This window comes from Tubulanus polymorphus, chromosome 2, assembly GCF_964204645.1.
Source record: "Tubulanus polymorphus chromosome 2, tnTubPoly1.2, whole genome shotgun sequence".
Lineage (NCBI taxonomy): Eukaryota > Metazoa > Nemertea > Palaeonemertea > Tubulaniformes > Tubulanidae > Tubulanus > Tubulanus polymorphus.
In genome coordinates, this window is record NC_134026.1 from 10,450,673 (window position 1) to 10,467,551 (window position 16,879).

The window sequence follows — 16,879 nt, forward strand, 5'->3', positions numbered from 1 at the left end:
TATCGAATATGATAAGCCGGCAGAAATCGGTATGATATGGATTTCTTATTCGAAGGAATTCAAAACTACCGGATGCTGTCATCAGGCCGCCAAATATTTTACGGGAACACCCGAGTAGGTGTCGACGGTTGGGTATCGAATGTTGATCTTTCATTGACATAAAAATCAGTATTGAGTGGGGAATAATGTCAAAATGATTGATTGTGGTCGCGATGAACATAAATAAAATGACAATAAAATTGCCAGCAAAAGAAAAATGGCAATAATTCATTGCACTTTGTTCCGTCGGATCCTAAAAATATTGTGCGCAATGTCTCTATAAAATATAACTGTTCCCCGCAATTTGCTGAAAAATAATGCTAAACATCGCTCAGAAAGTCATTACACCCAGAATAAAATTTCGCTTCAAGTCTAGCTAATTAATTTAAGCGTTTATAATGAGGCTGATGATTGGTGTAGATGACATGGGAACGAGGTGTAATTTAATTACCAACCAATCAGCAGCGGCGTTAAATGATTACTTAGTGATGGTTGGAACGCGGTAATGGATGGCAGCGCATCTGTGTACGATTGTTTATGAGTGAGGAAAATGACACCATATGTGTCTTGGGGCAAATTTCGCGAGTTAGTTTATTCAAGCTCTCCTCGCATCATTCAAGCGTCCAACATCCCGAAAGCGCTTTGCTTTTTCTCGTCTGCGGGGCGTGAATTTAGCGCAGAAATCTACCGATAAAAAGGACATTTATAACACTTGGCTATTATCATCAACAGACATGAGTTCGAGATGAAAGTTCGCGCCATGCCATTGAAAGTTATAAGGAAACGATGTTGAATCTTAGAATTAGCTTCATGAAGTTGTTAGATGTGATTTATCGTCAAACTCTAAACTGTGACGCGCAAAGAAGCAGTTGTGGCCTGTGGCGGTGTTGAACCACAATTGTAAAGTTTCCTTCGAGAAAATAACAGCCGACTCGAACTTAACATGGGTCCCGGTCAACCTAACAAACCGTTTACGTCATTTTTCATTCGAGACATACTCAAAAAACCGAATTCGTACAAACGCACGGTCTCCGCGAGACCACCAAATCACGGACAATGTTGTTTATCGCCGTTTTTATCCGCTTCGAGCACGGTGTCTTCATCGTTGTCAACATCGAGACGACAAGCAAGGCTCGGGACAGAATCAGAGACAAAATCTACGACGCCGCTTGATGCACTCTTCAAGATGACGAGCAAAACCTTTGAGGGGCTTGACAACAGAAATCTCATTAATGTAGCAGGTACGTAAAGGTAATCCACAATATTGAAAATATTTTGTGAAGTTATTACTAAATTCTGTCACTACACTATAAAGCGAATGGAAGTCAGTGATAAACACAATATCAGTATAAGATTTGAAATTACGTTAACTTAATCAACATCGGCAATCATTAATATTACTTGATATGGGATTTTAAACCTTCGAAGCTGATTCTTGGGGCAGTTAAAAAGAAATTATCCAAGATATTCTAAACTACTCCTACGTAATAACTAGGACCAAAAATACATAAAGAGAATATATTTATGTATTTTTGCTATGACTTGCAACAAAAATACATAAACCTTATGTATTTTTAAGGTAGCTAATGAAAACTGTTATGAATATTATTCATATTTATCTTTTATTTCATTCATACATGGAAATTATATATCGATTCGTATCAACTTTGAAATCATTTATTGAAATTTCGATGAGTGAGCGCGTACGTGCGTAAGTAAAGCGACTTCAAACTAAAATAAATTTTTTTGTGGAACTTTTTTACATCTAAAGATATGATTATATCGCTTACAAAATGCGAAAATTTGAGCGAAACTTTGACCACAGAAAAAACCAATTTGAATACGGGAGAAAGATATCATTAATTAAGGAAATTGCGGAAAACATTTGCGGAAAATATATAGAAAGCGAGTAAAGATCTTCTCGTAAAAAAATCACTTTCGACCGCAGAAAAATATAAACGGCCTGTGTTTTTCGACAACTCTTTAATTTCTAGTAGGCATTAGGTTAGATATATGTAGGCCTACGTGTTTCTAAGAAGTCCGTGCGTAAATACATTCGCCTCTTTTGAACTAGGTCAGGCTACAATTTTTAAAGTTCGAATCTACGGGTTGGTTCATTTCAAGTTGATACGGTTGAGCGATATTTCTGATAGTCAGACGTGTAGGATTTCGGTAGCGTTCTCGCTGTGGGTGATGTTGTTTCTGTAGCCAAACGATACGCCTGTACACGCACGATCTTCCGTCAATCAAACTACAAATTAATTACCAATCTTGCAAACATTTAACCCGATGACACGCGAGATGAAACGTTTTACTATCGAAGTTTACCGAGGCCCGAGGCTTCTTGATAATAAAGTTTATTCAACAAGGCTTCGAAATGTTGTTATCATTAGAATACTCGACTATTTATGTTGAATTGCGACCCAATACCCTTGAAATGCGTACAAATAAGTTATTTGGCAATAAAGAATATGTTTCCTGATGTGAGATGGATGTATAACTCCTTTTAATCATCTAATATGTTTATGGATGTCAATATTCATGAGGATTTCCGGTGTTTGATATTTTCATCTCGTTTCGTTCCTGCAGAAGTTTCTATCATTTGAAGCGTTTCCTTTTCAATTCAAAAGCGAGTTTGAAAACCATTGGCGAGAAATTTATATACACAAAAAGGTGTCAAAATAGTTCGGCTCTTTTGCGTGTTTGTGAAGTGAAATATTATGGTTATAGAAGACAAATAACGCCAGAATTGTTGGGATAAACATCGACTTGATGAAGTGCTGTATCCGTAGACTGAGCGCCGCCACTTAGGACGTGCAGTTTACGTAAGGCACCCTATAACGAGGAATAAGCGTAGTCCATCATCTACTAATAAAACCGAAACGCATAAATAAACAAACAACACAGCAGATAAATAAGTTGCTAAATGTATCTTTGAATTTTTTTGTATTTTGTATCAATGCCACTAATACGAGTAGTTAAACGTTGACTCAACCGTACTGTGCACTAATTACATGTCATACCCTATACATCGAACTTTTTGAAAATAAGATATATTCATTCGATTTCATTTCTGAAAACAAAAGTTAAGGCTCAATTAATACGCGTACGAAGTAGTACGAAGGAGAATCAGACTTATTAACATCCGGGCTCGTTTCCGTTGAGTAATCAGGGCGATGATCGAAGTAATATGCGTTGTTTGTTATCAGTAATTTTCCAATTTCCAATTATTATGTTCTTGATTGCTGCTGCTTAGTCTGAAGCTACTTTCTACATCACCGTGATTATTCTAATTGCGCAATTAAGTAAAAGCAATCGTATTTCCACAACAGCCGACTCTTCAGCCGCGGGGGAACTTCGTATTATTCCGGCCAATATTTAACAAATTGGAAGCTCGGCTAAATAGACGAGCTTGCCACGTCTGCTAAATACTTCGAGGCAATTAAGAACAAACAAAACAGTAAAATTAGTTAACGAGGCTCTCATATATACAAAGTTGTCAAAGTGATAGATTAGCCAGCAGTTGGTAGCTTCCCACTTCAGCTGTTACTGCCATTTGTACGAATAACAGTAATTACAAACGAAAGTTTACACGTGTCTAAGAACTGAGAATTATAGAATGAAGCTCATTATTATTCATATAAATCATGGACTCGAAAAGCGAGTTTTCAGAGACGGAAAAACTGCCGACAATGGCGATGAAATTGAAAGTTTTCGTAGACAGTGTCATCAAAGGGGAATCGTTTATAAACGATTAATGTTTTAGTACTGCTGTAAAATAATAGAAGGATAAGATTTTATCTAATTAAAGTCGATCAATTTAAACGCATCACTGAAAAAAAGTCGAATGAACCATAGACCTACTATCACAATGATATATGCCTACATTAGAATACGGTTTACTAATCACTTACTTATAGATCATGCAGGCGTCAGGCGGCCTAGTTTAAAAGATAGAAAACTACAAAATATAGATAAAACTTATGGGTGTCCTCGGGATATTGAAAAAGGGGTGAACTTTCTATGTAAATGGGCCAAATCCACTAGATCCTTCCACATACTGCTGTTAGGGCTTTTTAAATGAATAAATGACGAAATTAGAGCTAGATCTTTGGGTACGAAGTTTGGAGCAAGCACTCTGTATGGCAGTAACAAAACTTTTCATTATTTCTATCCTTAGAGACACCTAAGAAACATCGAAATATACTCAATCAAAATGGGACCGCGGAAAATTTTTTCTTGGCGCTTAACCTGATATGGTGATATCGAAGTTATTTGAAATTTACGTTCACTTTGGGACAATGTGCAAGGTTTAACTGACTTCATTATGCAAACTCTGTTACATATGCGTAGCTGGCTGTTGCAAAGAAATTGAAATTTGAAAGCAATAAGTTTGAGCGAACAGTTGTTTCTCTGAGTTCATGATTTTGTCATAGATAGGGTTCTCTTGGCGTATGGTAAATCGGCGCGCTCATGAATCTCTTTTGTGATGGACATCGGGCGCGAACGAACTTGGCACAGGATGTGTGAAATGCCAGATCCTGTTTCAGATAGCTATTTCCTAAAGACGAAAACCATTACTGCGCTCATTAACGCGGATTTATTGGGGACAAGTGGTGGTTGTTAAACTAAACAACAGATAACATTACACCTTCAAAGAGCTAGTATCCCAGTTTCACGCAACAGTTGCAACAGTTGAATTTGTTCCATCAATCATTCCACCAAATTGGATACGCCGTTAAAAATGCGCCGTTGGATTTATCCAATCAGTCAACGCGTAACCATGTTTTACATCTTCTAAAATGAATGATGGCACGTTGGAGGGAGTTCAGCATATATATGTATTATGTACATTTTTATAATATAGGAATGTTCAATTACATATACATCAACTTAGGAACATACAGACGGTCCCTACAGGTGCAGTGACAGGCCTGCCTACCTATTTCCTGTTAGTTAACCAGTCCTAAAAATGCACGAGGGGAATCTGACAACCTTCGATACCGTTTTCAGTTATTTCGCAAAGTTTTTAAGTTTGCACAACGAAGCAGTTTTAATTCTCAAGCTAAGACGAACTGCATTGGTACTGGTTTATGGTTATGAATATATACTTTAGCTTACATTGCCTCTACGCTCGAGCGTGACCATCACATTCTCATGTATGATTATGGAAAGTACTGGTGGCTAATTTGACATTGAGTGATACTCGGATGGAGACAGTACTTTATATCGTCTGCCGTAATTATCGGGCTCATTATCAAATAAAAACATCCCTAGAGTTTTAGTAGATTTACAAGCGGCCCGACATCGGTAACCCCACTGTCAATTTTACCATCAAATGACGAATAACTGACTCTTCGCAGCTCGGGTCTAATTACCCGATACTGATAGCTCGGTAAATTGGACGCGATTTATTCATAACAGATTGGTACTGTTCAACTTCCATAAAAGGTCCGTAATTTGGTAAGCAGATCCACGGGGACAAGCAGAAAAGGTGCAAGATCGAATTACATCCGATCTGCATCGTATAATATATGCAAACGATGTTGAATTACTTCGTGTCTTGGAAATGCATTTTATCGTGATAAATAAGTTCGCGGAAGCTCATTTATTTCCATAGTGTCAAAGCATGGTGGAATTGCCATATAATGTTTGTCATATCTACATGTATAATATCAGCTTCTTGGAGCAGATGTAGCGTTTCAGTTTTCGGTATTCACTGGTTTGAAAATTTATTTGCTAGTTTCTAGATCTAACATGCTACGGAAGCGTCTAGCGGCCATCATTTAGAAATGAAAACAGGAAAAATAACTTGAAAGTTTATTGACGCCTTGCAAAAAAATCATCGATAAACTCATTTTGATTTGAATATCGAATTGAAATGACCGTCAACCAGTCTTACACCGATATTTGATGACGTTATAGTGCACATCCTCTGAAAATTATCAACATCTATCAGAATTGAAACAAGATTTACGAAATATATAATTTAATTACAAAATAAACGCCGAAATTCACAATTGTAATTGTTCTTTTGAAACGCCAATATTGATGATGACGGAGTGCACATCGACTCATACATGCAGAACCCCCTTACATAACGCGTACTAGGTATCAAAGTATGTAAACATTATTGTCACAGTTTTTACGGCGTCAAAAAAATTGATCTCGAGTCGAGATATATCTCAACATAAAATCATTAACGATTAATAAAATGATTTCCGGATCTAATGTCGAATTATTATCTCTTCGCAACTGCAGAACTTTTTATAAATCGTAAATTGATATCGAGATGATAATAATTCTATGTTAAATCGAATTTTATTTTCCGAATGATGCCTCCGCTCAGTGGACTCAGTGGACGAAAAATCGAATTAAAAAACTTTTAAAAACTAAAAAAAGGAACATTTTTGATTTTATTCTGAGATAACAACTCAACATAAGATCAGAAAAACATTTAATTAATTGTAAATGAATCAATTATCGAGATAATTACTAGACATAAGACCGGTCTAAATTTGGTCCGGTCCAATTTAGACCGTACCAAGCGTTCACACGGGCAAAAATACCGTTCCAAATTAGACCGGTCTAATTTAGCACGGTCTAAAAGAGCGAACCAGGTCCGGACCAAATTTTGGACCGGTCTAAATATGCGTGTGTGGACAGAAACTGGTACCAGGTCCGGTCTAAATCGTAATTCTGAATCTCTGCGGTAGATGTCGCAACCTCTGCGGTAGAGTGTGAGTCCAGTTTATTAAGTTTTAAATGCTGTTATTACCGTTTATGTAATCATTCTTAAAAAATGTTTTTCCTCCCTATTCAATGGAAATGTTTGGAGCGTTATTCGTATTCGTATATCGCGATCATCATCCGTTTTATTGCCGTGCTTTGAACCGTGTTTAAACGATACTTAGAGTTTCAGCATGATAGAATAAAATCGAATTCGCAAAAATGTATAAACCTGACAGAGGATCGAATTGGTCAAATGAAGAATGTCTTGCTCTACTTGGAATCTGGAAGCAAGACTTCATCCAGGCGCAATTAATTATTTAGCAGATGGCGACATCTTGTGGACCGGGTGACAAGCGTTTTATCACCGCGTGTCAAAACGCCGTGTGAAGGCTCACCAAAATTTGGTCCGGTCTAAATTTGGACCGGACCAGGTACGGACCCATTTAGACCGGTCTAACTAGTTGTCGTGTGAACGCGGCTAATGATTTTATGTTGAGCTCGACATGAAAACTTTTATTTTTCCTAAATGATGTTGCCAGGACGCTATTGCATTCATCTGCATTTTCCGTCGAATCTGAAGTGTTAAATTTGTAATATGCACAGTATATGCAGTTGATATACATGTACATAGTATTTCGTATATGAATTGATTGACAAAATGATTCTTCTATGTATAAATGTGTAAAATCTTTATCTAGCTATAAGAGGCTGTTCAAAAATGACGTAACGCATTTTTCGGGACATTTTGTTACCCCTTCTTCTGTAACAAATATCGGCATACCCCCAATAATATGAGGTAAGAAAAGTGCCCCCCTCTCCCCACTATTTGCTAGAATGTTTACCACGGTACGGTTTCTTGATGAGTTATGTTAAGCCGGGCGTACGTAGGTCGGCCTTGCGACGGCTTGCGACTCACTGCGATCGCGTCGCAACGACTCACCGACCTACGCTACCTTGCGACTGCCAGCGACGGGTTGCGACTGCCAGCGACGCCAGTCGCATTGAGTCGCACATGTTCTACTTTCTGCGACGCGACGCGACCGTCGCAACCGATCTACGTGCTCTTGCGACTGGGAGCAACTAGTCGCACACAGTTGCTGACAATCGCGTCGCAACCGACTTACGCCCCGACTTGTGACGCAACGCGACGATTGCGTCGCGTCGCAAGGTCGACCTACGCCCGGCATGTTTTACAGTTCCAGTTAAAATAAAGCATTATTATTTTTTTTCATACTGAGAGATCCAAACATTTTGTACTGCCACTCCCAAGACGCGTTACGTCTCGCCGGTACTTTAACAATTTTTTCGAGGGGTGCAAAATTTGTGATTCAAAAAAGATGTGACGCTAGGAGATTTTTAATGGATCGTTTGCTTAATTTGCGAAAATTGATTTTATTTCATTTATCGGGCTTTTAAACGGCTGTAAGATTTATGCCAGCCTAACTACGATTTCTTCTGATCTTGCGGGCGTCTAAACATCTGGACTTTATCTTGACTGACAATATAGTACATACACACAGTTCCCACAGTTACATGAATTAAAAATTCGCAAGTTTTTTCCCAAGTATTTCATGGTTGATTTTTCAATTTTCCAAACTGGAAAATGGGGTCTTCGTAAAAATGAACAGAATGGATACCATCGTACTGCAGGATGCATGTGATACTACAGTCATCATATTAGTGGTGACTGGTTGATAAAGGTGATTTTCTAGTTTCTAGAAAAATTACTGAAGAAAAATGCCCTTGGCAAATGTAATACGCGAAATGAAAAAAAAATCTACCAAGTTTCCTGATCAAAGAAAGATTTCTCAAATTCCCAAATATTTCCAAACTGGGAATACTATTTCCAAATTCCCAAGTTTCCCAAATTCCATGTTCTGTGGGAACCATGTACGTAATAGCGTCGACAGTAGCCTACTGGCATTTTTGGTAGATCAGAAGTGAGGCTGGCGATGTAATAAGATTTTAAGATTCAAGTTGTCCTTGGTACAATTGTCGATGTAGGTTTAAAAAAACAAATCAGTCAATAAATGATCGAATTAGATAACTATCAGATGCTATCAATTCGTCTCAATCGTTGCTTCATTTATAAAGAAAGTACCCTTCAGTAGCCTGCCAACCCTGTTGACCATGTCACTCAAAAGTTAAAGTTAAAGTAGTCAATTGGCTTTTGGGTTTGGTTACTGGAGGCACGTAATTGGCGTGCTCCCAATAGCCCCGAAAACTGTTGCACTATTTTCAGTCGCAATTAGTACTCAGAAAAATAATTCATCAAAATTATTAACCTTGCTCTAATTCAAGTTAACAATCTCCCCAGAATTTACATGCAGCAAAACCAATGATTTTCGGAGGGAAATGCAAGCTCAGGGACGATATCAGTCATATTTATTCAATCTGAAGTGCAGCCCCTATTCAAAAAACTTATTCTTCTTATAGAAATACGAACCCCAGTGTTTACGAGGACCAGTTTAATGGGAGGAACAACAAATATCAAACATCTCCCCGCTACCGGTCAAGACATTACCCCTAAAAATATTTCTTCGCATTCTTCTTCCCTCCTTTCCTAATTCACCAATCCCCATCCCCCATTATCGTACATAGAGTATGACTTCACTCATATAATTAACTATATCTCAAATCTTGACTTCCATTATGTTTGGCTTCCTGCCTTTCTCAGCCGCTATCCGCCCAAAGGACGGGAAATCTCACCATCTTACAATTGATTTCATTGACGTTAATTCGGCTTTATTATCTCAATGTGGTGGTACGTTTACCTCACTATCCCGGACGGGTAAACCACGAGTATGAACATATCTTCTACATGATCCTTTTTCAGTATCTATTTGTCTTATCTATGTATCTAGTCAATGTTTCTGAGCTCCTGTCCCAACCTTTCTTGGTAACAGTTGTATTCTTGAATAACTGTAATTCATTATTTTATCACTTTGGTTTCTCTGATGATGGAGTTTTGCTTAACTCCGTAACTGTCAGACAATAAACGCTTTAGTATCAACTATGGGTTTTTTACTCGTTACATCTATACTATAAAGCAGAACGGACGGTATTTACCGCGACACATTATAGGGAAATTAATGCATGTATTGAAACCTCCTTTTACTGAAGCTTAATACCAGTTTTTCCGTCGTCAAGTTACATGTTTCAAACAGATTGGTGATCCGAGGGAGTCACAATATTCATTCTAAGCCCGGGCTAAAATTCGGCTATAAAAGATGTGTTCGCCATCTAACAGTTAAGTACCGTACTATGCTTCTGTAGTAGTACTATAGTATTTACTGACCTGCAGCATCAGAACAGTACATTACACAGTTCTCTCAACACTGATTTGTGCCTCAGTTGTTTAAAATATTGGTTAAGACATTCATCACACGTAATCTTTGGATCAAAATTAATATGATTGGAATTAGCGATATGTTCTGACTGTGTTGCCGACCCATATGCAGCCTCTCAGAATGGTACTTAGAGGGGGACAGGCCCATTGCGTAGTTTTTCAGAATGGTTCCATACCACAGACAGGTTACTGGCAAATAAGGAGGCCCAAACGCAGCCTCTCGGAATGGCTCGGGGGCTGCGGATGCGTGCGTTGGTGGTAAATTTTATAAAAGAGCGTTCAAATAGTACATACGGTTTTTGGGGAGGGGGGCAAAGAAAAATGTGCGTACTTTTCTGGCAGGAGCTCTCTTGAAAAATGTATGTATACACGAAAAAAATAATGTCAAACAGTGATACAAAATACAGAATCCTAATATCATCGTCGAGCGACTACCTTAGTATTTTTCAATTAGGCCTAATGGCAGTCCCACAAGTTTAGCATGATAACATGCAATTCGTTGGTTGATTGGAGGGGCATTTCAAATGAACGTACGGGTAGTGTGCTCAATATAGTAAGTGATCGAACAAGAAAAAGGGTGCCTTAAAACCGCTGGGGCAGAATTGAGGGTCAGAACAAATGGTTTTGTACCAAAGACGGATCAGACGGGGTAGGGGAGGTGTGGGGTTGGTTCCAAGAACTCTGAACATTTGAAGCATTTAGATTCATTTCCCGGTTAATTAAAATGAATGTATTTCAAAAGCATAATGCAGGATTCAGGATTTATGCGCCGAGGTGGTGTGCTCACGACTAATACACCCATGCGCTCAACGACAAAGCCGTCCATTGGACGGGTATTCAGCTAGTCTATATATATTTACCTAATTTATTCTTTTTCAGACGCAACAAAGCGCGAACACTTCCACATATTCGGATCCAAAACGCAGCCGGCAAAGAAACGCCGCAAGTCGCGAACGGCTTTCACGAACCAACAAATATACGAACTAGAAAAACGATTTTTATACCAAAAATACCTGACGCCGGCTGACCGTGACGAAATAGCCCAGAGCCTCAGTCTGACGAACGCACAAGTGATCACGTGGTTTCAGAACAGACGAGCGAAGTTGAAGCGAGATTTGGAGGAATTGAAAGCCGACGTTTCTCACACGAGTTTAGTATCGTCTGATGAAGATGATGCAGACGACGAGCCAGACAGTTCACCGACAACGGCGATCGGTTTCACGGCGAAAAAGTGCGATCCGAATCGTAATAGTGCGTGTAGCATACATGTAGAGACTGATCCCGATGATGTCACGAATGACATGGATATCATTAATTCATCAACCGAAACTGAAGATCAACTCCGAAACGATGAACTGAAGTGATTTTGTTCATTTTGATTTATTTATATATTCATATTATATACATATATGTAAATATCATGCTTATAAACTGGATAATAGCGCGGATTACGATCGCATTACATTGTGTTTACAATATTTACAGAAAACATGTCAGACCTCATCCAATATAACTAACGTTGTTAGTTGATCTAGTATAATCATCATGGTTAAAATGGATACGGCTTTTGAAGCGATGGCTGTTCATAAAAGATGTCAAAAGTCTTGTGCGCTCGGAGATTTTGTGGACAATGGGTAGAGGAGTTATTGTTTGAATGTCGACATCCTTCTTTCTGCTTAATTCCTGTATGCCAGAACAATTAATCATTTAGCGCATTACATGGATGATTATTTTAACTTAATAGAAGAGAAATAGATATAAATATAAATATGTTATCAAGATAATGTATGGAATAATAAACTGTTACAATCCAGAGAGTATAATAAATGATTAAGTGAATGAAAAAATATTTTTTGCATGACTGGAAATCCGATGTCTTTAATCGCTTATTATTTCGATGGACAAGGGAGGGACAGGAGGTTAATGAAATGTAGAGATGGGGGTCAAATTCTGCAATTTTGTGTGGATGTCTTGTATGGACGGACTGCCCGTCATCCGATGATCAACTACGTATAGTAGGCTACATGCAACAAACGTGATCAACTAACATTTTAACATTGGATGAGTTGTTCTAAAAGAGCTGTCAAGAAATTAAAGAAATGACCTATTGATACTAAAAAGAAATATCCTGCACTTACCTATGCTTCATTTGTTAAATCTCAACTTGTCATTTATAACGCTTATTGATATCGTGCACTAATCATTGAAACAGCTTTTGTCAATGCAAATTTTCTTGTGGACAATAAAATTTCTAATCTAATCTAATCTTTTGCTCAGGACCCAGTTTCACAAAAAGTATTAACATCTAAATCGATTTTAAGATAAACTGAATACATGTAAAAGGAAGAAAATAAATTGTCGATTCAAAAGAGTTAATCTAATTTTTTTGTGAAACTGGCCTCTCACTTAATGAACAGTTTAAATCTCAAATTGTTTTCATTCACTCCCTAGTGATTGACATTTGTAAATAGTATTATTATTGCAAAGTAAAACTGGAAAAACGAAATGGGACTTACCTGTGCACTAGACATTACACACGCAGGATACAACAATGTCGCCATCTATGCATTACATTATGAATTTTTGATTATATTCAGAGCATTGACAAAAGAAGTTAAATTCTGCATCTGTATTAAATAATTATGTTTCACTTGGCCCCCAAGACTTTGATATACAGTAGACTTGGCCCAAGTCGGATCCGATCAACTCAGATAGATAACCATTCAACTCGGACGTTTTTTGAAAACAATTTTTGTGACACTATTTCGAAATATCCAACTCGGATATCACTTATGTCGGACAGATTTTTAGTCCCAAAAGACCCAACTTGAGTTAGGTCTACTGTAGTATACCATTGCACGCTTGAAAGTTATCTGAGGACAAAATGACATCAGATTCAAGTAACAACTCCATTAGACGTGATGGTGAAGATAACATTGTGAGTTACAGAATTATTACACGTAGATTAATCAATTGTCAATCGATTTACGAGTGAATCACCTTTTTGTGCGACTGGCCCTGGCCCTTGTTATTGAAATATGGATAATTACATGAAAATGTATGACAATAATTTGACCTTTAAAAGAAACATTGACCAGTTTGAAAATCCTAGATTCGCCCCTGGCGTAAGACCAGTTTCAATCTGCGGCCACAACAGACCAGAAAATCTGTTATAACCATTAACCAATAGTTTGTCATATACATTATGAAATTTATCAAATTGTCCGAGGGAGATGAAATTCTAAGTTTGTTAAATAAATACAGCCAACTCCGCTAAATTCGTATCATTGGGAACCAATGATACTGATTGAGTGAAACACGAATAGAGCAACTTTCAATTTACAGCATTCCCAACATGGTCACCGTTTTAACGTTAAATAAAGCCTGGATGACTTAAGAAATTCTAAGTTGTTCGAAAATAAATCATGTTTATTGAATATTGACTAAATAAACCTGGAAAGCATGAAGCAAAAAGAACGCTCCCTTTTCTTTGATGGTGTCAAGGTTTTCGGGGACACGTGTAAAATTGGAAGGGTCACCCGGAAGCAAACGAAACGGATTAACCAGGTCAATTACTACATAATTTTAAGGATACGGACGGAAAATCGAGTAAGGAATCTTGCAAAAATATAAGTTATTTCTACTAGGAAAAATCTCTTAAGGATTGAACTGGAAGAATCCAGACTTGTCAACTATACAAAATCGGTTAAAATACAAATTTGCTTCAAATAAAGCAGAGTCGACTGTATCCGATATCCAAGTTTGGTACAATACCTATCCACTGTAGGATAAGCTTATTGAGGATTCACCAAATAATTGGAATCATATGAACAGGAAAATAATGTTAACTATCTGTCAGAAGTTGTGAACTTTCATGTTTTTTTTCTCACTTTCTGCAATGGTTCGAAATGAGACAACCGAATTGAAATTATCTGACGAATAACATCATAAAATCTCGTGATGATCTGTATTTAACGAGTAGTACATGTAGAAATTCTCATCTGGCGCTCGTATAGAGATTTTAGCATATTTCGTAGGTGTATCATTTATAAACATTGCACTATTTTTCGATGTCCGTCGATGTCTTAGTCCGTTCGTGTCGCGGGAATTTTCAAAAGTATCATCATCACCTGTGGTTGAATTCAAACTTTTCGTGAAGTTTCCATTGGAGTTTCGTCTTCGATTTAACGCATGTTTGTGTCTCGATTCGTAAAGATACTTCTATAAGAAATTGGTTACATGAACAGTCGATTAAAATTTTCGAGATCTTTAAAAAACAGGAGGTATCTTGAATCAAAATTAGCATATGAGGTATGTTTAAAGACCCACTAAAGTGATGAAAAAATACAGTGGAACCTTGTTACAGCAAACTTCACAGGACCAGATAATATATTCGTTATAACTGATAGTTCGTTATATCCGGGTACTTCTAAAGTACAAAACTACGAAATTGCGAAAATGCTTAAGTACGAAACGAAATACGTAATGAAATGCTAAACTACGAAACGAAATGGCCATCTTTTCGCGGGTCCTGCTAAAGTATGAAATGAAATACGAAACAAAATTGTAATTTTTTTTGCTTCAGTAGCGGACTCATGGAGCCGGTCTAGTGCAGCAGGATTCCGATTTGCGATATCAGGTTCAAATCCCTGCCGGGGGAGAATGATCTGTGCATGCTCATATACAACTTGAAGGGACCGATTAATAAATTACGGGTTAGAGATCCAATTATGCTTTAAAACATATCCTGCAGTGTTTATGCTAAAAAAAATACCTTGTCTCTCCACTCTGCTGAGCTTAAATGTTGAACTGACCAGCCGCCTATCTGCCCTGTACATTATTCTTTTTCAAACCATGATCAGACATACAATAATAGACCTGGCAGCTGTAGAAATGAACGGATCAAAAATTTTATTGGAATTTAAAAAGTGACCTGGCCGCTGCGGAGAAACAAGGCATTCATTTATTAGCCATAGGCTTCATTATTGGTTTCCTGGAAACCCTCACTTTGAACTTACGCTGATCAGGTCACTTTCTGGTTCCTTAAAGTGAATCACATTGTTTGATCCACGATGGAGGAAATGAAATAACGACCGCACTCTACAGATTCCGATGCATATTCATCATATCAAAGTTTGACAATCCCGTGGCGTTATGAGCTTCGACTATAGTGGTCGTGTTGGAAATATGACCATTTCTTCGTATCTTGTTTCGTACTTAGCACTACTCACAAAAAAAATCAACATTTTGTAATTTCGTTTCGCTTTTCGTTATTTCGTAGATTCGTAATTTCGCTTCATATTTCGTTTCATATTTCATAATTTCGTCGTTTTGCACTTTAGCAAGACCCGTTATATCCAGTATGAAATTAATCAAATTTTCTTACTTGGGACAAAATTCTATATTTATTATATCCGATGAATCGTTGTATCCGAGTTCGTTGTAACGAGGTTCCACTGTTACTATTGATTATCTGTTCCTGACATTGCAGAAAGATTTCTTCTTCCTATTTCCTATCTCTACAGTTCACTCTTATAATAAACTCAGACAGTGGGAAGAAGTTTTCGTCCTGAATGGTCAGGAAAACATCCTAAACTATGGGTCCTGAGACACTATTCCCACTTGTATACATTCTTCAATGTACACAGAAACAAAATGATGCTGCAACTTTTAAGGCCTCAATGGGACGCTTTTACTCGAGACAAGTTTTTTGTGTTGACTAGACGTAGATAATGAGCCTGATCATATGTAATCACAACCTACCTGTCTATATTTTGGTAACCGTCCAGAGGCTTCCAGTTTTGCTCGCGCTTCCCGTCGCTTTAAAATACGATGATACTGTTTTGCATTAACGTACAATGGAGCATTATCATCATCCTGTAGAAGAGATGGAGAAAAATGGATCTATCACGATTTTTCTGATCTTAACATTCAATCTTTCTTGATGATTGTGTTTGGGATATACAGCAAATTTGGCCTTATAATTCTTAAGTGTTGGACTATTTATAGCTGAGAATCAGGGAATTTCAATATAATTCACTGATTTGAGTGTTTTATCAAGTTGACCATCGATTCAACTGTGATTAGATTGAACATACCCAACAAATCCAAAATAATCGAGCTCATTTAGGACTAATGCAATTAATCTGGTAGGGTTGGATCCATTAGCTTCTACAGCTTGAGTTCTTCATACTTACAATGCGCACTACTGTTATGTTTTCTGACTGAATCGTTTTGCATGGATCATTTTCTGTAGTAGAAATGAACATACAAGAAAATTACTCAAAGCATGAAATAATTTTGACTACTGGTACGTTAATCGAACAGAATAAAGTGCCACAAATCTTGCGGGATCAATAAATTTTCTCTGAAGTGAATTTTGCAATTTATGCTGAAATTTTAAACACTTCATCCGGTTCATACAACCTTTCCACACAGTCCACCGAGTGTATACGCGAAGGCTATGCAAAACTATCTAATAACACTCAGACTAAAATTGTTCAATTTGATTGTTATAAAGTTGCTGGGCTGTGTTAAACGTTGTATATTTGACCGCACGGATGGCCCATCATTGCGGCGAATCATGGTGTCATCTCTTGCCACCAAAGATAGATGACAGCACATAATTATACCAACTACAATTCGAACAATTCAATTCAATATGGATTCCAAGTAACAAAATCATGCCGTGATTTTTTAAGGCATAGTGACTTAATAAATGCCACTGTCATATAAATGCCAATGACTGTGTTAGAAGGT

General features: G+C 37.5%; 2 protein-coding genes across 2 annotated transcripts in view; one reads left to right on the forward strand and one right to left on the reverse strand.

The window, feature by feature from the left end:
* Positions 1-626: 626 nt before the first annotated feature.
* On the forward strand, positions 627-11,825 carry LOC141899659 (transcription factor LBX2-like). The gene is made up of 2 exons (XM_074786089.1): positions 627-1,280; positions 11,000-11,825. Exons 1-2 carry the CDS (start codon positions 983-985, stop codon positions 11,482-11,484), a joined length of 783 nt encoding a protein of 260 aa, XP_074642190.1. The 5' UTR covers positions 627-982; the 3' UTR covers positions 11,485-11,825.
* A 2,240-nt stretch (positions 11,826-14,065) lies between these two features.
* Positions 14,066-16,879, reverse strand: part of LOC141898899 (uncharacterized) — a 105,639-nt gene continuing 102,825 nt past the window's right edge. The window contains exons 4-6 of the mRNA XM_074785043.1: positions 16,318-16,370; positions 15,884-15,997; positions 14,066-14,341 (exon numbers count right to left, since the gene is read on the reverse strand). Coding sequence (XP_074641144.1) covers positions 14,066-14,341; positions 15,884-15,997; positions 16,318-16,370 — 443 coding nt within the window. The remainder of the gene's footprint in view (positions 14,342-15,883; positions 15,998-16,317; positions 16,371-16,879) is intronic.

Excerpts from the sequence above, each read along its gene's own strand:
- LOC141899659 (XM_074786089.1), top strand. The coding sequence starts at position 983 with ATGGGTCCCGGTCAACCTAACAAACCGTTTACGTCATTTTTCATTCGA. Across the intron at positions 1,281-10,999 it reads AAATCTCATTAATGTAGCAG|ACGCAACAAAGCGCGAACAC; the intron begins GTACGTAAAGGT and ends ATTCTTTTTCAG.